General features: G+C 50.2%; 8 protein-coding genes across 8 annotated transcripts; 5 read left to right on the top strand and 3 right to left on the bottom strand.

The window, feature by feature from the left end:
• The first annotated feature begins 327 nt into the window (after positions 1-327).
• Positions 328-3,537, top strand: AFUA_2G05980 (uncharacterized protein). Its single transcript, XM_077804096.1, has 3 exons — positions 328-1,295; positions 1,360-2,834; positions 2,908-3,537. Coding segments are annotated over exons 1-3 (1,923 nt in total). The 5' UTR covers positions 328-1,294; the 3' UTR covers positions 3,355-3,537.
• A 10-nt stretch (positions 3,538-3,547) lies between these two features.
• On the bottom strand, positions 3,548-9,513 carry jhd1 ([Histone H3]-lysine-36 demethylase). Its single transcript, XM_744633.2, has 2 exons — positions 5,596-9,513; positions 3,548-5,540 (listed from the first exon to the last, which is right to left on the bottom strand). Exons 1-2 carry the CDS (start codon positions 8,959-8,961, stop codon positions 4,650-4,652), a joined length of 4,257 nt encoding a protein of 1,418 aa, XP_749726.1. The 5' UTR covers positions 8,962-9,513; the 3' UTR covers positions 3,548-4,649.
• A 623-nt stretch (positions 9,514-10,136) lies between these two features.
• AFUA_2G05960 (putative pre-mRNA branch site protein p14) lies at positions 10,137-10,883 on the top strand (the record flags this gene model as incomplete). The annotated part of the gene is made up of 5 exons (XM_744632.1): positions 10,137-10,168; positions 10,307-10,330; positions 10,459-10,515; positions 10,619-10,712; positions 10,788-10,883. The coding sequence occupies 5 exons, from the start codon at positions 10,137-10,139 to the stop codon at positions 10,881-10,883; spliced, it is 303 nt and encodes a 100-aa protein (XP_749725.1).
• Positions 10,884-11,649: 766 nt separating this feature from the next.
• Positions 11,650-12,758, top strand: AFUA_2G05950 (SNU13 family protein). Its single transcript, XM_744631.2, has 4 exons — positions 11,650-11,883; positions 11,943-12,038; positions 12,095-12,201; positions 12,261-12,758. The coding sequence occupies exons 1-4, from the start codon at positions 11,862-11,864 to the stop codon at positions 12,414-12,416; spliced, it is 381 nt and encodes a 126-aa protein (XP_749724.1). The 5' UTR covers positions 11,650-11,861; the 3' UTR covers positions 12,417-12,758.
• Positions 12,759-12,828: 70 nt separating this feature from the next.
• On the top strand, positions 12,829-14,637 carry AFUA_2G05940 (STIMATE family protein). Its single transcript, XM_744630.2, has 2 exons — positions 12,829-13,615; positions 13,685-14,637. The coding sequence occupies exons 1-2, from the start codon at positions 13,193-13,195 to the stop codon at positions 14,369-14,371; spliced, it is 1,110 nt and encodes a 369-aa protein (XP_749723.1). The 5' UTR covers positions 12,829-13,192; the 3' UTR covers positions 14,372-14,637.
• A 200-nt stretch (positions 14,638-14,837) lies between these two features.
• Positions 14,838-17,373, top strand: AFUA_2G05930 (WD40 repeat domain-containing protein). Its single transcript, XM_744629.2, has 4 exons — positions 14,838-15,314; positions 15,371-15,874; positions 15,934-16,783; positions 16,847-17,373. Exons 1-4 carry the CDS (start codon positions 14,964-14,966, stop codon positions 16,996-16,998), a joined length of 1,857 nt encoding a protein of 618 aa, XP_749722.1. The 5' UTR covers positions 14,838-14,963; the 3' UTR covers positions 16,999-17,373.
• Positions 17,374-17,571: 198 nt separating this feature from the next.
• AFUA_2G05920 (uncharacterized protein) lies at positions 17,572-17,913 on the bottom strand (the record flags this gene model as incomplete). Its single annotated transcript, XM_744628.1, has 1 exon — positions 17,572-17,913. The coding sequence occupies one exon, from the start codon at positions 17,911-17,913 to the stop codon at positions 17,572-17,574; it is 342 nt and encodes a 113-aa protein (XP_749721.1).
• A 1,089-nt stretch (positions 17,914-19,002) lies between these two features.
• Positions 19,003-20,751, bottom strand: AFUA_2G05910 (putative hexokinase Kxk; the record flags this gene model as incomplete). The annotated part of the gene is made up of 5 exons (XM_744627.1): positions 19,003-19,878; positions 19,941-20,348; positions 20,410-20,435; positions 20,522-20,644; positions 20,712-20,751. 5 exons carry the CDS (start codon positions 20,749-20,751, stop codon positions 19,003-19,005), a joined length of 1,473 nt encoding a protein of 490 aa, XP_749720.1.
• Between the last annotated feature and the right edge of the window lie 181 nt (positions 20,752-20,932).

Genomic DNA, 20,932 nt, shown 5'->3' with positions numbered 1-20,932 from the left:
TTTCTTTCTTTCTTTCTTTTTTTTCTTTCTTTTTAAACCCTTTTTCCTAAGAAGTGAAGGTGAAGGAATAACGGAAGAGGGCGGCGGGCAGAAACTCCACTGGAGCCGCTGGATAACACCGTGTGGGACTGGAACTGGGAACCAGGGCAAGGACGGAGGAACAGGGATTGTTGATGACGATGTTTGATTTCCACAGGGCTGACCGACCCATGACATGATACTACACTACAGGTACTGAACTCTGTACTGTAAGTATTGTCTGGCTTGACAACAAGCAGTAAGTAGGTACCTTAGGTAGTAAGCAGTATTATCTGTCTAATACAGTAGTATCTGGACAACAATATTATTATCTGACTTAAGGTCTGAATATACCTACTGTGTAGAGTGCTGTACTCCGTACTAACAGCGTCATTATGATCTTCCCTGTGCTTGTCAGTCTGCAAAGAATTACCGGAACCCAATTCCTTCAGTCTGATCGTCCCTGGGGTCTCATCCTTTCGGGCTGCATTCATTCTTCCATCATCCTCCATCATTCCAATCCCCGGTTTCATCAATCAATCCATCTTCTCTACTCCGTACTTCGTCTTACCCCTCTATATCAGCCAAAAAGTTCAATAGTAACACAGTCACAATCACGAATAGTAAGCTGCTTGTATTTATCATCATCATCTTTTGTCATCAATTTGTTCCCGAGTTTCCATTAAGATCCATCTGCAATACCAAGCTATCAAACAATTAATAATACTCTGCCCTACGGAAGATCACCACTGGTGTTGTCCACATCCGTCGTCTTCCGTTCAGAGACAACCCCATGCACCTCCGTTCAGATCCATCTGTTGATTCGATCACCTTCATGTTCATGTTTCCCTGTTCGGTTCATATTTGCCTGTTTGCCGATCCGATTTGCTCTTCTTGTTCTCCCCTGTCCGCCTGCATCATCATTGGCACACATGGTCCATCCGGCTCTGCGCGGAAGCAAGGAGCTGATTTGCACGCTCACTATCCACTGTCTACATGAATCCGTCACTTTTTGCTGCTCTCACGTTCTTTGCTGAAGAATGATGATGACTTTTCACACCTTTTTTTATTTTTATTTTTTCTTACCCCCCATCTATGACTGTCATATAAACATGGCCCTCATAATTTATCTAATCCCCTTCCGTTGTACCCGGTCCCTCCTTCTGACTGGATGATCCCTAGCTTTTATCTTTCCCTTTCGGTCCATGAGTCCTATTATTTTGCATTGATTTTCTTTTTACTCTGACTCGGTCGTTGCGCACGGGATTATCACTCAAGTCGGTAGTGGTACTGGTCATAACTCATCTCGACCGCTGCTAACCTGGCAATGCCTTCTTATAGTGTCGTCCCCTCCATCCTCGGGTCTGGTCGCTCTGACTCTCTACTCGTTTTTGTACACGCTCCTCGTCTTCTGCCCCGTAGTCACCTCTTATGACCTTCATCTATCCCCATTTCCCTCTGAGGAGTCTTCCTTGACCATCCCGATCTCACTTGCGCCTGGCCGTGCAATCCCAATCGGGACGTCCTTAAGCCCTACTACCCTTACTACTACTACTTCCATAGCGGCCAAGTCGACCAGCACTGCCCACAATTACCAGGCTGATCCCTTAGTGCCTGATCCTTCTTCTAGAGCAAATACATCCAACGTCAGGGTTGTCTCCCTGGCTGTGGAGCAGATGATTGGCAAAGCGAAAGGCACCATTATCATTTTGTCTTCGCTGATTGCATATGTCTCCATCAATAGCTTAGTACGTGCTTTGAATCCGGATGCATTCATCTGGTACGATGAGGACAGGGAAGAGCAGCGCTGGATCGCGTCGTCCCCGTCGTGGTTGGACCGTAAAGCCTGTCGCTGGCTGAGTCTCTGCGGTACCGCTCATTTCCACACGGTTGGTCCGCGCTTCGGCCAGCGGAGAGTCCTGACAGAGCCCAATGCCTCTGTCACGGCGCAAGACGAAGTCGCTCCGTGGCGGTCCTTCTGGTTCCGAGAACAGGAGCATCTGGCGAATCAGTGGGATGATGCCGAACGTTCGCTCAGAGAGATACCCGACTATGTCTTTGAATATGCTCCTCTCGTGCATCTATTCTCCAAAGAGCAGTTCTGGCCATGTGATATCGCAGAGCATCTGTTCCACACCACGCCAATGTTAAACTACACGCCGGTGCAATCAGAGCATAGTCATCCAACGTTGGAGGACCTGGACCGACTGAACCAATGGCAGGATGGTCGTTACGTCTTCCTGACCAGTAATGATAATGTGGAGGAGCGGCCCCCGTGGATGGAAGGAGAAAAGAATATCCCTGTTGCGCCAGATGAGCACGAAGAAGAATCATGGTCGGACTGGGACAGTCGAGTGGATGGGGCCATTCCAGGAGATACACCGGAGGGCCGCTTAAAGTGGTATGACACGAATCACAACTCGATGTCGAAAGATGAAGCCGCCAATCTACCATGGGAGAATCTTGGTTATTCCAAGTCAGAGGATCTTCTGCAGGATGAAAGGGTCAGGGACGAGCTGCGGAAACGATACGGTGGCGAACCGGTAAAGATGCAAGAGACTGGAGGCCGAAGTGAGGCGCCTGCAGTGCTGCTCGTCGTGGACAAGGGCAACGGCATAGTCGATGCCTTTTGGTTCTTCTTTTACAGTTTCAATCTCGGAAATGTGGTTCTGAATGTACGGTTTGGCAACCACATCGGCGACTGGGAGCATTGCCTTGTCCGTTTCTATAACGGCCAGCCTAAAGCTCTTTTCTTTAGTGCCCATTCCGCGGGCGAGGCATATAGTTATGAAGCGGTGGAGAAAATCGGACAACGAGTAAGTTGCCACTCCCACACTGGTGATTTTGGTTGGGTTAGAGGCTGATCAATTGTTTCCAATGTGTATACAGCCAGTCATCTATTCTGCAGTGGGTACGCATGCCATGTATGCCACTCCTGGTGTCCATTCGTATGTTCTCCCCTGGGGACTTCTTCATGACCAAACGGACCGAGGACCTCTCTGGGATCCTCTCTTGAATTCGCACATGTATACGTACGATCATGTGAATGACACGTTGCGCGCCTCCACAGCCAGCCCGTTGGCACCTACGGAGTGGTTCTACTTTAACGGTCACTGGGGAGATAAGTTCTATCCGCTGGGAGACCGTCGACAGTATCGCTTCGCAGGTCAATATCACTACGTTAACGGTCCCCTGGGCCCGCGGTTCAAGCATCTGCACCGCCGCAAGGTGTGTCAAGGGCCCGACGAGGATCCCTGTGTGATTAAAGATTGGGTGGGCGAAAAGATGCGGCCCAAGCGCCTGCCAAATCCCCGGCCCCACGAGAATCCAGTGTGAGATCTGGTAATTCTCAAATGAAGCGTCGCTGCCCTGGTTGGCACCAAAACGGTGTTTTGGTTGAAATGTGTTCCAAGTGAACAACCTAGCGTATCCCCGTGGGAATCCCCTGCTTCAGTGTTGTATATGTTGCATTTATCGCATATACCCTTTAAGTTGGGTTTTTTTTTTTTTTTTTTTTTTTTTTTTTTTTCCTGTTTGCTTGTCAAGGCCCGGAGCTGGAGCTAGACGGTGAAACGACAACGCATATGACGGATGATGAGACCCAAGATTTCCTTTTATATTGATGTCGGAGTTTTCTGCAGCCAGAAAGTGGAGTTACTGGATCTGTATGCTTTATCTGATTTTCATACTTTGGGACTGGTGTTGCGGTTTTATGGACGTTGATTGTTATAGGGATAGACTCGGAAGACGTGATGTGGACGAAGGTCGAAATATCTGAAATATTCGAGAGGAAGACTTGCTCAAATATTCCCGAATCATATCCCGAACCACAGTCATTAAATGAAATGCTCATTCCACTCAATCACTAGGAAACCCTACAGAAGGACAAGGAAACAGTCAAACGCTTGCTTGCCAAGATAGAGCCATCAACTTCAATAAGAAAACCGATGCACGCAGCTCGCCAAGGTGGGCAAGGAGGTATTGCACGTGTAGTAAGGAGAGACGAAAGAAGTAGACCCAGACTCGGGCCTTTGATTAATCCCTCCAACACAAAGAAGAGCCCAGGGTACGTACGCAAGTGAAAGTCGAACTCAACGATAATTTAAGACAACTGGCCGAGAAAGACGAATGAACGAAAGGAATCCCTTGAGACGAAATACACCAAGGTTATCAGCCGGTTTGTCCCATTACACGCACTTGAACGCCACATAAGGAATCAATAATCGATGAAGAAGAAATAAGGTAGTTGAAGCGGTCAACACCGCAGTAAAATCCCCCTGTGGGAAACACGATTAATGCAATGAAGAGACACCAAGACAACAATTACCCCAGGAGAACCCCTGCCAGCAATGGAACGCCGTGTGCGAAATCCTGTAAAACAACCGAAAGAGTAGAAGATGACTTGAAATCGGACGCTTAGAAACTCCGCCTGATGTTCCCCAAATGCCAAACCACACATGTTAAATCCCGCCTTCTCGGCTCTCACTCTCAACCTTGCCGATTTTCAGGCCGGATACCTATGAGAAAAGGGAAGGAAAAAAGAAAGACAGAAACACAAAGGAAAATGAAGTCATAACCGTCATGGATAGAACCGCTTTAGTATGGGTCAAATTGAAGAGTCCAGAACCAGGTCACACTCGCGTAGTTCGCTTGCGCAAGCCAAACTCCTGCTCTTGCAGTTCGCGAATCAAGCGTAAACTCTCCGCATCAGGTTCATCGTCAGCAATCGCCGTGCGTTCACGTTTCGCTCCCTTATGCCCCGGGGACGTTGAAGTCGTAGTCATACGGTCAAACTTCTTCTCTGTCACTGGAGAGACTCCTTTTTTCGCATGAGACGACGAAGGGCGTGATGCAGGTTTCTTCGAGCTCCCTTGCGCACCAGGGGTAACTCTACGAGCGGTGGTTGGCCCACTGCAGGATGCCCGTCTTTTAGATGGTGTGTGCGTCGTCTTCACAGCTTTGGCTGGCTGGCTTTCAGGCACATACCTGTCAACGTGACGTGGTTGACGGGAAGAATGCCGGGAACTAGTAGTAGGCGTGTAATAAACAACGTGGTTGTCTTTCTCCGCATCTTGCTCGGGAGGCACATCCGTCTCGTCTGCCTGGGAAGTCGGCGGCGAAACAAGTGAAGCGGTTGGCTTCGATACGCCTTGCCCAGCGACCTCCATAACGACCGTGTCTGACTGAAATGCCGGCGGGGATGCGTACGAGGTCTGCCCCACGGCAGACGTCAATTTTGTCTGAGCTATGCCATTGTGGTCGTGCGCAGTGCCAAAGTATGAGGAAGCTTCCAAATCAACCGGCCTCTGTGTATGAGACATGTCCCCTTCAGCTCTGAAGAGGCTGGCCGGCCTCGCCACAGGCGACGTGCTTTCCTGCTTTGGTCTCTTGTTCAAGGTAAACGCTGCGTCTTCTTCCTGAGGAGGACGCGGCCGCTTGGCAGAGGCTGTCGCCCTCGGCTTCGATCGTTCTTGGGCTTTGATAGGGTCGATTCTGCCATATTCATCATGAATGCACCGGCGCTAAAGAAATAGTCAGCTATGCACGTGCACAGTGAGAGAAACAATAAAAACGAACCTTGCTCTTTCGGCAATCATCACAAGCCTTGCTGCGCCCTTTCTTTCCGGTGTTGAGACCCTCGGGACTGCCATCATGGACTTTGCTGGTGGCTGCATTCGGTGTGCTCAAGATGGCAGTGCTGTAATTCCCAGAACCTTCAAGTCGTTCTAGACCATGCCCATTCGCGGCGTCCTGAAAGCCTGCTTCAGACGCAATGGCCGCCAATGAATTCAATGCCGATGCGGCATCGTGAGCTAGAGATGATTGGACTCCTGCAGGGAAAGTTCCAAACGTCGTTTGCTTTGCCGATATTGTGTCGTTGTGTTCATCCTTATGCCGACATCGGATTCGTCGCTTACGACACGCATCACAGGCAACACGCTTAGGACCTAATCCAGAGCTGCGATGTATAGATCGAGGTTTCTGAGCTATTTCTTCCTTCAGTTCTTTCGTCTCGGTGCCTGGAAGCGTCGAAATAACGGTAGACTGAGGGATCTCAACGGTCGAAGGCGCAGAAGAGCTTTCTTCACTGGAAAGGCCATTGGTCAAATCTGGAGGTTGTTCTAGTGGCCGTTGTACAGCTTGTCGTTCTGCATACATGCGCTGTCCCTCTGCATTCCGCTCGGATCGACGGCTAGGTCGCCCTGCTGGCTTCTTCTCCGTGAGGCTGAGTTTAGCGTTGCTTTCCACCACACCAGGGCGTGTCCATTGCGGAGCCTTTTCATTTCCACGCTTCCACGCTACCCAGATTCCAAACTTTCTCACTGTGTCGATTGGGTCTCCTTGGCCCTTCGGTATAGACCGCTTGACAGCATTCCTAGCGTCCATCGTCACCCCCTCAACCATGTAGCCACTGGCAATTAATGCTGTCCGAAGCAGGTACTTGGCAAGATCTGGAAGCCCCTCGAGTTCGGCCTGGGAGTAAAATCGAGAATTGTGATATGGATCCCCGGCAGGCGCCTTATTTTCCCGCTCCCCGAATTCGTAGTAGATAGGATAGGCTCTGTGAAACCGGTAGTTTTCATCCTCAGCGAATGCGTTGAGCACACTTTGAGGGATAGGATCGTCCTCCAGGTATTTCAACGCGGTGTACCATTGGATCCTCTGGAAGAACGGATACCGAAACTTCCTAGGAACCTTGGTATCTTTTTCGATCTTGGCAACCTTGATCTGCATACCATAATTGAGACGCGTCAAGAAATTACCGCCAATGACCAGGCTGTTCGTGGGAGTCCAGACGGCGTGGATCCAGCCAGATGGAATCAACATGGTATCGCCTTCGGACAGATCGACGCGGTAACACTCTTTGGTCTGGTCGCCAAGGAACGTGGAGTCTTGCGCGGGAGAGTTGCACCAGTCTTCATATTTCTTCAGATGCTTGTCTTTAGGTGGGATGAAGAAAAAAGTCTTTTTGCCTTTTAGAATGTGATAGTAGACCGAAGAACCGCCGAAATCGATGTGAAAATCGGTATAGCAGTCAGCGACAGACATCAGGCAGTAAAATTGAACTTTTGGATAATCGCCGATGGCCTTGAGCTCTTCAGGCCATACCGCATCCTGCAAGTCAAGATCACGCACAATTTTTGGTCGGCGTATCAGTTTGCCCAATTTACTTTGTGAGACCTCCAAACTGATCACATTGCGAACGACCTTGGAGCCGGTACTCTCATAATAGTCAGCCCATTTCTGCATGTTCCACCTTTTGTCCTCGCCCTGCTGCGATTTGACGTCAATGACTTCGACTCTCTCCTCAGGACCGTAAAGCTCCGCCACAGCTCGGACAGTGAGACCCTGAGGAACAACCATGTCCAGCTGGTCTTGCCCGCAATCGATGACGGTCTCGAAGTCCTTGCCCTCCTCGGGGAGGTGCTCCAACAGTTCGTCGAACATCTCTTGGCTAGTAGCCTCCTGGACGAGCGAGTCGAATTCAGGGTCGACAATGGGAATAGAATCACGGGTGTTTAGATGTGCTGGAATAACGATTGGCTCTGTCATGCCGCTGCCGCGTTCGAAATATTCGGCAGTGACCAACTCCGGTCTCATCCGCGGGAAGTTATCCGGGAGAAAGCGAATCTTGCCTTCTCGAATGGGTTCAATATAATGATGTTCCAGAGAATCGCTGGCGGCCTTGACAAGACCCTGGTTGAGACCAGCATAATCAATGGCAGTGCGGGCTCGAGAAGACTTTCGAACAAACGTTGTCTGTCCGTGGATCGGCCGACACCGGCGACAGATGAACTTGTCAACTGTCCGTATTTCGCGATCATTCTTGAAACCGGCACAAACGATATGAAACCATTGCTTGCACCCGTCACAACTGATCCATGTGACATCCCCTTGTTCTTCTGAATCCACCGGTATTCGGACCAGATTACAGGCGGCGCAGTTCGCTTGGTTGTTCTCGTCGGATTCTGTATCGTCATCTCCCCGGGGAGGCACATCCAATGATGCCCGATCAGCACCGGTATCTATCCCTGTGAAGACTGAATTCTCGTATCGTGTCTCAGCCCCGGGGAATTTCGTGCTTGGAGGTCCTGGGCCCGTTTTGGCATTGCCTTCTTCCTCTTGCCAGACAATTGGAGGAAGCGTAGAAGAGCTTGTGTTGGGCCGTACTCCCTGAATGACCGGTCGAGAAATGAAGGCCGAACCGTCCGACTGAGATCTCATTCGAGATGCTGGAAATGCAGTATTTGCGGAAGTGTGATACGCAGATTTCTCGCCATCTGGAAGGATATATGTGCTTCCGAGACCAGCCCGAAAGTGGCTCTTCGGTTCCTCGCCGTAGTGAGGATGGTACGACTCATCAATGCTCACTCGCTTCGAGGGGTAGAAAGCGGCAGGTTGGAAGTTGCTTGGTCTCGCGAAGTTTAGAAGAAGCTCAGCATCGGTTTTCATGCTGTCGAAGGTGGAGGAAGGATTTGCATCCGGCGCGACGGTTGTCTGTGGTTGATGTAAGGGAGACGGACTTTTCTCCGACCGCGGTCGCTTGGCTGGACGTTCTGTACTTTCAATGGACTGAGAAGGAAATAGTGGCATGGCAGGCGTTGGGTCTTGAGAAGGAGGTCTGTAGGAAAGAGGCGCAAAAGTAGGGCTGGTCGCTAAGGCGATTGTCGCGAGAGTGTCAATTGTGGAGCTGGAGCGACCATGGCTGGTTCGCCCATGAGATCCCCGATTTGTGCTCGAATAGACATCGTTATTCGATGTGACCCGATCGCGATCATAGCTCGCAGCTTGCGAGTCTCCGCGGTCAATCCACGAGGCACGAAAGTCGGTGGTGGTGGTGAAAGGAGAGATAGGCTCCACGGCGCGTCGCGGAGGAGACGGAGTGCGATATCGCGGCGGTCGAGGCCCGGAGTGGTTCAAGAAGGACGTGGCACCTATCATGATGAAGCCTGGGAGCAGTAGAGAGAAGGTAAAAGAAGATAAAAGGGCTGGAGAAGATTATGGTGTGCCTGCGGAAGGCGAGTTCAAAGCGGGGGTGATAAACCACGCGGGCTAGAGAGAGGCCACCGCAGGCAGAAAGAGAGTCATTCCTGGCAGACGATGAAAGCGCACAGTCAGGAAACGATAAAGAAGTGCGGGTTAGGATGGAAAATCGAGTACTGAATGGATGAGACGTTGAGGGAGCAAGGTCGCACGCCGGAGCGCTGGGAAGTTGAGGGGGAGGGAAGTTGACTCTCTGTGCCGACTACTACTAGTTCGAGAGCGGGAGAGCACTGCAACATCGACTGTGAGACGCACCGCCGCGGCAGGCGGGCAAAGGTATCGAGAGGTTTGTCACCACAGGGACAGTGACCGAATTCTAAGGAGCGGAAAGATGATTATGGTTAGGAATGATTAAAAGGAAGCGCGGCCAATTACTCTTCAATCGACGATTGCCGGTGTTGGCTGGGAGTTGAGGCGATGAGGGAAAGGGAGGCGATTTGGAAGGCCGACCAGAGCCCGCCAACAGTAGGCTTACATTCTACATAGCAGCATATATGTTATCTACATAGGGTACAGTCGTTATCTCGGGGATTGATGCCTCCAACTAAGCACTAGTACCATTGCTATTTCAGCCTTCTTATGTACTCCAGACCTCCTAATCAGTATCGAGGTTTCTATCGGTTGCGGCGAGGCATACCAGGGTGAGATAGTGGCCATTGGTGATCGGCACTTGGAGGGTTTGTCTCCGGCGTGAATATGACTAGGTAGTACATCTTGGATCATTGTAGCTTCTATAGACGAAGCAATATGCTTCTAGATTTGAGTGAGATCTCCAATAAACAATGATAATCATATTGGGGATTCCCCAACGGCATCGGTCGACATGAGGAACCAATATTGACACCTGATGGTCGCCTGCGCCTCTAAGCCCGATTAGGAAAGCGATCCCCCTTCTGAACCTCGTGCTCACTTTCATCTTGCGCTCCTCCGCCCATACGGATATCGACTCCCTCTACTTCTTCTTCCTCTTCCTCTTTCTGCTATTCTGATCGATACCATCCTCTTTGGGTGTCTCTCTTACTTTTAGATAACTTGCCTATTGATTTTTCTGGACTTTCCTTGTCCCCCCAAGAATGAGCCGGAAGCTCGCCCCCGAAGCCAATCGGTGAGTCTCGCGCGAATCTGCCTCTCCGCCAGAGTCTCTTACTACTCTTGGCCTGCCGTCACGCGATAGGCGCTTTCTCAGTTACATGCGGACATATCGCCCATGAATGATCATATACGCTAACAGACGGTTTTCCAGGATTCTCTTCGTCAAGAACCTCAAGTATGTTTCACCCAATCATTGCCCTGCTGCAAGATCGACAGTCCGACTATTATCATGTCTTCGCCATATATGCGAATTACCTATAGTGGCGCTTGATGACCGGGGGCTGATGATATGATTTCGTGCAGCTACAACGTGACTGCTGAGCAGCTATTTGACCTCTTCGGCAAATTTGGACCCATCCGGTAAGCCATACTCTTTGAGACACACATGCATGCTCTATGTTTAGTATATATAAGCTCACACTATCTTAGTCAAATACGCCAAGGAATTGCGAACAACTCAAAGGGTACCGCTTTTGTCGTATACGAAGACGTTCACGACGCCAAACAGGCATGCGATAAGCTCAATGGATTCAATTTTCAGAACAGATACCTCGTCGGTATGTGTCTCCTGCTGACAATAGAGAGGCAGTGGCTTGGTGCAAGGAGAATATTTTGCTGATTACTGCTTCTAGTGTTATACCACCAGCCGGAGAAAATGCTTAGGTCGAAAGAGGACCTGGCGGAAAGGCAAGAGAATTTGGAGCGCCTCAAACAGCAGCATGGGATAGAATAAGGCGCCTTTTTTGTTTCTTTTTGACGATTTCTCTGAGTACCCTTTGCAGGCATCGAGCTGCATCTTGTCTAACATGGGTTGGTTGTGGGGTTTCCGGCGTTTGACTCGTATGGTTTTCGTGGCTCTTAATTACGGGTATGAGGGTTCATGGCGGGTATAATGAGTCTCCCTGGTTGTCGTCTAGGCAAAGAGACAGAGTTAGTCTCGTCTGGGCAAGGATCTGTTTTGTTGTGCCGGCCAGTTGCTATTAACAATATTATTATCCTTTCCGTTGCTGCAGCATGGGCAGCTTGCGGACATTTTCTCCACAGGACGAGCGGATAAGAAGACAGTAGTGTAGAAAAAGTCTGCACCAGCAAAGCGTGATCAACGTGTTCCAAGAAGTTGCCACGGCTCTCACTCGTGGTCTTGCATGAGCTGAAGTCATGGCATCGCCTTCGAAACCCTACAGCATAACGGAGGGAATATGGTAGAAGTCTACTTTGTTCTGCTCCCTGTACCTAATATGGCTGATTTTATATGCTGGCAAACCCAGGGTAAGATTCGTTTCCATTTCACTGAAGTGACCTCGTAATTGAGGGCCAATTCAAGTTGTTTCCGTTCAATACTCTTCAAGGTAAAAATATACGGAAGAGATTTGTGTAATAACAAAAGTGACAGAAATTTCTCCTACGGACCTTGACACTTTAAAAGTGTACTGGCATGGGGTCATTGCCTCACTGCCTTATAATTAAGGTATGAAATAGATTCCTGACCATCGGGTGCAGCCCATCCCAAAACGGACTAGCGCCGGGGACAACTGCGGCCCCACCGACCATTTTCTCTTCAAGGTTTTCTTTACAGTGCTCTTATCATGAAGTCTGCTCTCAAGCATCTCTTTCCACCTGTTCTTTTGATACCCTGCAATACGGCAGTGATCCTTTGAGTGAGCCATTTCATCTTATTTTTGAAAAGCCAACACTCACTTCAAACAATGTCTGGTGAAACTTCTGCCGGTAAGCGAAATTTCCCCCCCTCGTCTTGCGACCATCTGTTAATGAGTCCGCCCATGTAGCCTGGCCTATTGCCGACGAGGCCCTCACCCAGAACCTCCTGGATTTGGTGCAGCAAGCTTCTCACTACCGTCAGCTCAAGAAGGGTGCCAACGAGGGTATGCCTGTCTGGTTATCCTTTTGTCTTTTGTTCTTGACTGACATTCTGCCTCAGCTACCAAGACTCTCAATCGTGGTACCGCCGAAATTGTCATCCTCGCTGCCGACACCTCCCCCCTGGCTATCCTGCTTCACATTCCTCTTCTTTGCGAAGATAAGAACGTACGGTTTCTCCTTCCGATATACTTCTCTACTCCGGTCGAATACTAACTATCAATCAGGTTCCTTACGTGTACGTTCCTAGCAAGCTCGCTCTGGGCCGTGCGACTGGTGTCTCCCGTCCCGTGATTGCGGCCAGCATAACCACCAACGAGGCCAGTGACCTGATGGGCCAGATCAGAACCATCAAGGACAAGGTCGAGAGACTGATGATCTAAACGTGGTTTCGATCTGTGGATGAGTGAGGCAATTCCAGAGTTTTGCCCTTACAGTATGAGTTGGTCGACATGGCCCAGATTGTAAGAGCGAATGAATCATCGAGTCAAATCGCGAGTCTATCTTCAAACTGAACTCGTGTCACGAATGATTCAGGAAGTTGTGAAGGGGTTGGATATTTTTTGCTTCTTCTCATGTCTTTGGATAATTGCTATATCTCGCTCGTCACATTGAGTGTCACCAATGAAGTGAGTTGTTTGACCACTTATCCCTTTTTAAGAGAAATATGTAGCGTATGGAAATATACAAATATAATCATTAGCCTATTTCGACTGTGAGAAATAAATAGATGGACCTAATGGTGAACTCCGTTTACGCGCCTTGGCACTGCAGGATGAGCGGCGTGACTAAATCGAACTAGTGAACCATAGACTGTCACCTGGCGGAGGCATGTCTCATTCTGGCGCTGACGACTTGTGGCATTTCAAGACAACTCACCTGGACTGGTTCCGACTCCTTGCTGGTAAAGGACACACACTCAAGGTCTCTTTTCTTACCTTTTATGTATTTCCGCCAACTTTGATCTATTCAAGCTCGATTCTTAAGCATTGTGGCGGGTCCAGCAGTACACTCTATTTCGGTAATCATCACTGATGCCTGCTATACGAGTCGCCCTCGTACTATAGGGAGCTCTTGAAAGAGCCCTTGTTTCGTTGCCTTGACGTGCCTTATTTTCTTTTTGGAGATTGTGGACGTCAAAGGCGGAGACAGAAGAGCAATGTCTCTCCCGTCTATGACTTCACTGGCGGCGGCGGCTACAGCCATCGCAGTAATGAGCAGTAGCGTCCCAACATCATCACCCACACCTTCAATACCTAGACCTTCTTCCATGGCCGGTCCGCATCATGATCCTGATGGGGAAGATAATGGAGAATGCAGGCTGTTGGGTCCCTTTTCGATTCTCGTCCAAGCGGCTCTCGGATCCCTGGCGCTGTTGTCCTTAGTATACAAACGCTGGAGGGAGAGACCCCAGCGGCCTGTGAAGGTGTGGGCATTTGATGTATCAAAACAAGTCTTTGGGTCGGCAATGCTACATCTTGCGAATCTACTCATGTCCATGTTCTCAGCCGGCCAGTTCGAAATCACGAGCAAATACAGACCGAATCCATGCTCTTTCTATCTATTAAATTTGGGGATTGATGTGAGTCATTTACGGACTTTCTTGGAATTTACTGTGATGTAGGAGCTGACAAATGACTTCCGGTTCAAGACTACACTCGGAATCCCCATTCTCATCTTCATCCTCCACATTCTAAACCGCCTAGCGGCATATACTCCCCTTGCGAATCCCCCGGAATCAATAGAGTCTGGAAACTATGGCGCGCCACCACGGGCCGCCTGGTGGTTCAAGCAGGCTATGATATACTTCTTCGGGCTTTTGGGAATGAAAATATGCGTCTTCTTTCTCATCCAACTACTGCCATTCATAGTCAAGATAGGTGACTGGGCTCTGCGCTGGACGGAAGGGAACACAGCTCTGCAGATCATCTTCGTCATGCTGCTTTTCCCAGTGATCATGAACGCGATCCAGTACTACATCATCGATACTTTCATCAAAAGACCGCTATCTCGAACTCACGAGCTGCTCCAGGAAGACGATGAAGTAGAAGATGCTTTGTTGGATGACGGTCGGACACCGCACAATGCACTGCTGTCTAGCGCTGAGGATGCTGATACATTTGGGCCGGATGAAGGTATTATAGGAAAGGATTTGGGCAAAACTCTTGAACCGCCTGCAGGGCCGAACGGTTTTCGTCATGTCGAGTACGATCCAGCAGTTGATGGAGAGTATTTCTCCCCGGCGTCATCAACGTCTGCCAGCTCCAGCAGCAGTCATGGCGAATATGATGCAATGTCATCTTCGACAAAGCTTACACCTCAGAACAAGAGACCATGACGACCTTGTTTATGCTTATAGTCGGCGTTTGGTGCTTGATATGGGTACTTCTGTGCCGATGGCGGCGGCCAGTCGTGCTCTTTTTTTTTGATTCGCGGCCTTATACACTTCCAAATTTGTTTCTAGCGATCCAAATGACATGCATATGCTTTAGTCACATTCCAAAGATATCAACTCATCGTGCCATCAAGGCCGTCGGTAATATATTAGGCATGGGGCAGAGTATGCAGAATCAGCGTGTCACCCTCTTTTCACGACAAACGCTATTCTTGAATAATTATCCCACGACCCATTGGAATAAACTAGTCATTTTCAATGTTTCAACTCTGTTGACCATCACCTTAGTTATGTTGCGGCTTGAATTAGAAGATGCCATAGGCATCAACTCCCACCGCTAAGGACACCGCCTTGTTCTGCCGTTGAAGCGAAAAGAAAATTATTGTCAGGTCTTTCGGCATCCCGTAGACGATAATTCATTCGATCTGGACAATCGTCTCACATTCCGCTTTCTATATATGGTACGTTTATAGCTACATCATTTAAAAGGGTTCCTACCATCGTCTGAGATTTCTCTCATTCTACCGACGGCAAGATGCCCAAAACCACCGTCACTGTCAAGGAAAAGACCCGCCAAAAGACGGCAAACTCGCGCTCTCCGTTCGAGAATGGAGCTTCTTCCAAGCCTGTTGACGAGAGCGACGCTTCCGACGTGGAAATGGAGGCTGACGGCGTTGAGACCGAGAAGATACGCGAGAAGGATGAGGTGGAGAAGAAACTGGAGAGAATGCTCTTCGGTGATGACGAGGGTTTCGTGGGTGCATTGAAGAGCCAGGATCGCGATCTTATGGCTTTGATGGCGAAGAGCGATGAGGAGAACGGCAGTGAAGAGGACGAGTGTGATGATTTTGATGATCGGGATTTGTCAGATGTTGCCGATGCGGATGTTCGTTCATCCTTCCCCAGGTGGAGTTGCGCGTGCGCTAATAGAATTCCTTACAGCTCTTCTTCCTCGATTCTGGCACTGCACCGGTTGTTACTGAGCTTTCAGAGACTTCGAAGGCGGGGTCCGACTCCGAGGAAGACACAGAAGCGGAGGAGACGCATCGCGCGGTGTGGCATGATAGCGACGATGAGCGCCTGACAATTTCGCTGGCCAGTCATCAGAGATTGAGGAAGTTGCGCGTCACCGAGGCGGAGGATGTCATCAGTGGCAAGGAGTATATCAAGCGACTTCGCCGGCAATTCGAGCAGCTGCACCCTGTACCGGACTGGGCTAAACCGGAGTTGAACAAGAAACGGACCGATTCGGACTCTGAGCTTGACAGCGACATGGATACGGACGATGAGAATGAGCGGCTATCCACGCAACCATTGGCGAAGCTGCTGCAAGGTGCTACTGATCTGACCACGCTTGGTGAAAGCACAGGTGCAGGAGGCAAGAGGAAATTGCGACAGGAGGTGATAGATATTCACAGACTTAAGGATGTTGGCAAGGATCAGCCAGTAAGTTTCTGCGCCAGCGGCAATATTTCATGGTTTTGGTATTAATGTTTCTGTTGCAGTCTTCCATCGACTCGCTCATGTTCCACCCTCACTATCCATTGCTTCTGTCGTCCGGACCTGCAGCAACACTTTTCATCCATCACATCTCACCCTCTGCGGAGGCTCCCAATCCCCTTCTCACGTCTCTTCACATCCGCCGTACACCTATCCACACCTCCGCTTTTGCTCCTCCTACCGGTAACAAGATCTTTGCCTCTGGTCGTCGACGATACTTCCACATCTGGGATCTCGATACTGGCAAGGTCGAGAAGGTCAATGGCACTGCAGATCGTAAGGAAGAACAGAAATCCATGGAGCGGTTCAAGCTTTCGCCCTGTGGGCGGTACGTCGGACTAGTCGGCTCCTCTCGCAAAGGAGGTGGTATCATCAACGTTCTGCACTCGGAGACGGCGCAGTGGATTGCCCAGGTTCGCGTGGACGGCCGTGGGGGCGTCGCGGATTTCGCCTGGTGGAGTGACGGAGAAGGTATGACTGTCGCGAGCAAGAACGGTGAGGTGTCTGAATGGGACGGACGTCTGAACCGGGTTGTGGCTCGCTGGATGGACGCCGGGGCCGTGGGCACAACGACACTCAGCCTTGGTGGACGCTCTGGACGGACACAGTTGGGTGGAGACCGCTGGGTTGCCATTGGAAGTTCCAGCGGGGTGGTCAATGTCTACGACCGTCGCGAATGGGCGGCCGCGTATGCTGCACAGCCTGCCTCTTCGGAGGTGTCGCCGATCCCGCGTAACCCGGAGCCTGTACGTGCCTTGGATCAACTCACCACGCCGATCAGTCATCTGGTCTTTGCGCCAGACGGGCAGTTCCTTGTCATGGCTAGTCGGTGGAAGCGGGACGCATTGAGATTGGGTAAGTCTCTAGTTCTGTCACTGCTTATGGTGACTTTTTTTTACTGACTGACTTACCCTACAGTTCACCTTCCCTCTTGCACAGTGTACCGCAACTGGCCCACATCCAATACGCCTCTTGGCCGTATCTCGTCAGTAGCTATCTCCCCTGGCTCAGATCAGCTGGCAGTCGCCAACGAACAGGGCCGTATCCGGCTCTGGGAGATTCGCGGGTAGATGGTGGATTGCAGACATGAGATATCTGGGGGGTAGAGGGAAAAGTTGTTCTTGTACAATTAGGCATTGCGTATCGTATAGATCTAGCATACATTCAAACGATAAAGATCATAGCACATATCACACGGCTATCAGCCAGTAAATAGAGTCCCCGGCTCATAAGCTGAAGTCGAACAGACAGAACACGTACTCCATTGCCGTGCCTGCAGATCACTGCTAAAACAAAAGGAAAAAGGCCCGACACTTCATCATTGCGCGGTCATTAATGAAGTCAACGATTTCATAACCCCCTGCGGATAGTCAGCACCTCATCCCCCCGAAAGAGGCCAGCCTGTTGAACGTATAACTTACATCAAGGCCGAGCTTTATAGCGAAACAAAAAATAATCATCAGCATCTGCTCACACCGAACTAAAGTATCCGGGATAGAATAGACTCACCGAATTCATAAGCTACCCGGAAAATCACAATCGTTAGCAGACATGGACGCCAGTAGAGCGGACTAAGAACTTGGTCCGCAGATGTATATTTAACTTACCGAGCCAACGATATGAACCTTTTTGCACGCATCAGTTTAGCACACCTCAGAACAAACAGAACAAGAAGCTGAACCTACCTTCCCATCTTTATTCTCCGGATCACTCTTGCTCGCGGCAGACAAGTTTGACTTCGAATCCGAGTTCGGGCTCGCACTCGGGGCCGGCGTGACGAGGGCCTTATTCGTGGAAGCGGGCTGAGCCGTCGCGGCGGACACAGAGGGTGGGAGGAGTTTGGTGGTGGGTGTCGGCACGAGGATAGGAGCTGGCACGGGGATGGTGTTTGGGTTGGTGCTGTTGTCGTCTCTTACCCATCGGTGAGGGAAGGCCAGGGCTGTCGCGGCGATGGCCATGGTGAGGATGGTAATGACGCCCTTCATTTCCGCTGAATACTTGTGAGAGTAATTGCTTGCGTCGTTAGCTATGATGGGGAGTTGAGAGGAAAAAAAGCAGGGCCACCTTGGTAGTTCGAGAGGAGTCAACAACGAAGTCTTCCAAAATTGAATGTCAGTAGGATATAACAAAGAGTTCAGTTCCACATGTTGTGTGAATATATGGGCCAGTTGTCGGGTACATGTGATAAGCCCAGCTTCGAGACAGCACAACAATGCGATTCTGTGGATCAACCGACAAAATCCAGCCCATCTGCCGGGGCAACGTGCCTGCCATAATGCCATGAGACCCCAGCATTTGATCACGGGTCATTTCTACGAACATCATACTCCTTGCGGAGGCGCATTCGTCAGGTCAACCGGGTATCGGGTTGGAGTCTGAATATGCTATGAAAACGGCAAGACTGCTATTTCGTATGAGATCCTGTCAATCAAAGATCGTAGATGCTGACGAAGAATTTGTCGCAGTGTCCTCTGATTCGTCCGGAACTGAGGCCAGTCTGTTTTGGGGTATTTGAACATTCCTGCCGTGCCTTTGGAATGCTGGGTTCCTTGGGCGAATCTGAACATGTCTGCAGCCCCCAAACTAGCAAAGAATCCAACTTGTCTCTGATTGAACATCTAGATCCCTTGCCGAGGGCCCAGACCTTTTCATGTCACTTGTCCGCTGAGGGGGATATTCTAGAATGATTGATGTGCAGATAATGTTGGTAACTCAGAAGAAGCAAAACAACCAGCACTGCCGTTCACTGGCAAGTTCAACTCCGTCAGTTGGCTGTTAATGTAAGCCAATATGTTAGTCTTCCAGCGCATTTGGATGGGGTTGTGTTGGTAGCGTAATATCATTCATTGAGCCTGTATGTTGTTTGTATGTACAGACACTCGTGTTTCAGTCGGGTCGTTCTAACCATGTGCATCCTCCATGGCACCGACAGATTCGTTTTGTGTAGCGTTCATGGATATTTTTCGTCAGACCCAGGGCCGCTTCTACTTGCCATACCAAAACACCGTATACAAAAGAAAACTCGTCCCTACCCCCCCAAAAAAAGAAAAGTCCTTCATATCAGATATTGACATTCAAAGCAATTTCTGCATTTCGTCTTTGTTCCGGATACCAGCCAGGTTGCCGGCCTTGACACGCTTGAGGGTCAGCGCGGCGATCAGCGCGGCACCGACACCAGAACCATCCTCGGCCGCCATAATGGTGACCTTGTCCTTCTCGTTCGGGGCCCAGTCCAGGATCTCTCGCAAAGCCTGGGCACCGCGAGCCTTGAAGTGAGGGTACTTGGTGAAGACGGAGCCGTCTGCACCAACGTGGCAGCTCTCGATGTTCTTCTTTTTGCAGATAGCGGCCACACCGCAAGCTGACAGACGAGCTGCACGCGTACCGATCAGCTCGGCCAGACGACGAATCATCTCAAGCTCGGCCAGAGTGGGCTTGATGTTCAATTCGCGCTCGAACAGCTCCTGCGTTTCCTGCAAGTTCTCGTAGGGATCCTCCTCGATGGCAGCCAGGAAGGAAGCGTCCAGCAAGTACGGCTTCCGCAGCTTGCTGGTGTCCTGATTCTGGAAGATCAGTCCTGGTCTGCTGTCCAGAAGATCAATCAGGGCCAGACGGAAGATCTCTCCCAGGTAGAGACCAGCTGTCATCTTCTCGAAGGCCTGCTGGCCGGGGCGGGGAGAGTCGCGGTCAATGATATGATCATACTTTGTGAGGGGAAGCACTACGTGCTCGTTGTCGAAAGCACCGTACTCGCAATTGATGGCCACTGGCATGTCTGGGGGCAGGTTCATGTGGGCCAGCTTAGGGACGGAACCAACGTTCTCCATGTAGGCCGCATTGACACCTGTACCAAAAATACATCCAATCTTCATCTCGGGATCAGTGTAGGCCGAGGCGATGAGCGTTCCAGTGGTATCGTTGATCAGAGCAGCGACCTTGATAGGAAGTCCCTGAAAAGCACATTGTTAGATGTCCGTAGATTGGCAACAACAACAACTAAGAGCGGGTATACCTTTCTCTTAAGCGTTTCCTCAAGGGGAGGGACGACATCCTGTCCCTCGACACCATCAATGTCGAAGCCCTTAGTCCAGCGCTGAAGAATACCATGATCAATGTACTCTTGTGTAGCCGGGTAGGAGAAGGTGAAACCCAGGGGCAATGATGTCAATCCTTCCTCTCCGTGGTGGAACTCAATGAATTGCTGTATGCAGTCGGCGATGTATTCCCACAGCTCCTCGGCGGTTCCGGTCTTCAGTTCTTCCGGCATGCGGTACTTGGACTGGCAGATATCGAAGCCTCCCTTCTCTTCCGTCAAGGTAATCTCACAGACGCGGAGGTTAGTGCCACCCATATCCAGGGCAAGGAAGGTCCCCTGCTCGTCTCCATCGGGGAAGCCCATCACCCAGGTAACGTTCATCGGCTGTTGCGTAGTCCTAGTGGTCAGCGGACAGGCCTCTCCAGACGGATGCGGTCAAGCTCACGATGTTTCCACCCTCCACGCTGAGACCTAATCAGAAACCGCAGGTTAGCCTCATTATATCTCTCTGCTGGCTACCGGAGCGATCCAGAAATAGGTTAAAGACAAAGGCTTACCCTTGTCGAGCTCCTTGACGAAGTGGTCAACCACCTGCTTGAGCTTGGCTTTGTCCACAGTAAACATCTCCTCGAAATCCTTAATCTGCTGTAGAAGATTCTGAGGCACATCGGCCATCGATCCTGTTCCAATGGCACTTCGAATGAGCCATCCTGCCAAATGTTTTGTAGCTTCGACCAGTTGACCTACCCTTGCGGGATGGGGGGCGCTTGGGACCGATCCCGACCATTGTGTAATTAGAGTGTGTATTAGAAAGGAACACTAGATATGAATAATGAAGAAGATATATGAAAGGAAATAAGAGAGAAATTAGAGAAAAACGCACGGCTGAGTTGGGAGGGAGAAGAGGGGGGGAGAGGATATTGATAACAAGAGCTACGGACTATTGAGGTGTATCTAGGGGACACCGT

Source organism: Aspergillus fumigatus, chromosome 2 (assembly GCF_000002655.1).
Source record: "Aspergillus fumigatus Af293 chromosome 2, whole genome shotgun sequence".
In the NCBI taxonomy this organism is placed as follows: domain Eukaryota; kingdom Fungi; phylum Ascomycota; class Eurotiomycetes; order Eurotiales; family Aspergillaceae; genus Aspergillus; species Aspergillus fumigatus.
The sequence above is the reverse complement of the archived record's forward strand: the minus strand, read 5'-3'. Positions and strand labels throughout refer to the sequence as shown.

Bases quoted from the DNA above. Each gene is read 5' to 3' on its own strand.
- AFUA_2G05980 (XM_077804096.1), top strand. The intron at 2,835-2,907 runs GTAAGTTGCCAC...ATGTGTATACAG, and splicing joins TGGAGAAAATCGGACAACGA to CCAGTCATCTATTCTGCAGT.
- jhd1 (XM_744633.2), bottom strand. From the start codon at position 8,961: ATGATAGGTGCCACGTCCTTCTTGAACCACTCCGGGCCTCGACCGCCG. The intron at 5,541-5,595 runs GTTCGTTTTTAT...CTATTTCTTTAG, and splicing joins ATGATTGCCGAAAGAGCAAG to CGCCGGTGCATTCATGATGA.
- AFUA_2G05950 (XM_744631.2), top strand. From the start codon at position 11,862: ATGTCTGGTGAAACTTCTGCCG. The intron at 11,884-11,942 runs GTAAGCGAAATT...CCGCCCATGTAG, and splicing joins GTCTGGTGAAACTTCTGCCG to CCTGGCCTATTGCCGACGAG. The intron at 12,202-12,260 runs GTACGGTTTCTC...ACTATCAATCAG, and splicing joins TTCTTTGCGAAGATAAGAAC to GTTCCTTACGTGTACGTTCC.
- AFUA_2G05940 (XM_744630.2), top strand. From the start codon at position 13,193: ATGTCTCTCCCGTCTATGACTTCACTGGCGGCGGCGGCTACAGCCATC. The intron at 13,616-13,684 runs GTGAGTCATTTA...TTCCGGTTCAAG, and splicing joins TATTAAATTTGGGGATTGAT to ACTACACTCGGAATCCCCAT.
- AFUA_2G05930 (XM_744629.2), top strand. From the start codon at position 14,964: ATGCCCAAAACCACCGTCACTGTCAAGGAAAAGACCCGCCAAAAGACG. The intron at 15,315-15,370 runs GTTCGTTCATCC...AATTCCTTACAG, and splicing joins CAGATGTTGCCGATGCGGAT to CTCTTCTTCCTCGATTCTGG. The intron at 16,784-16,846 runs GTAAGTCTCTAG...CTTACCCTACAG, and splicing joins GCGGGACGCATTGAGATTGG to TTCACCTTCCCTCTTGCACA.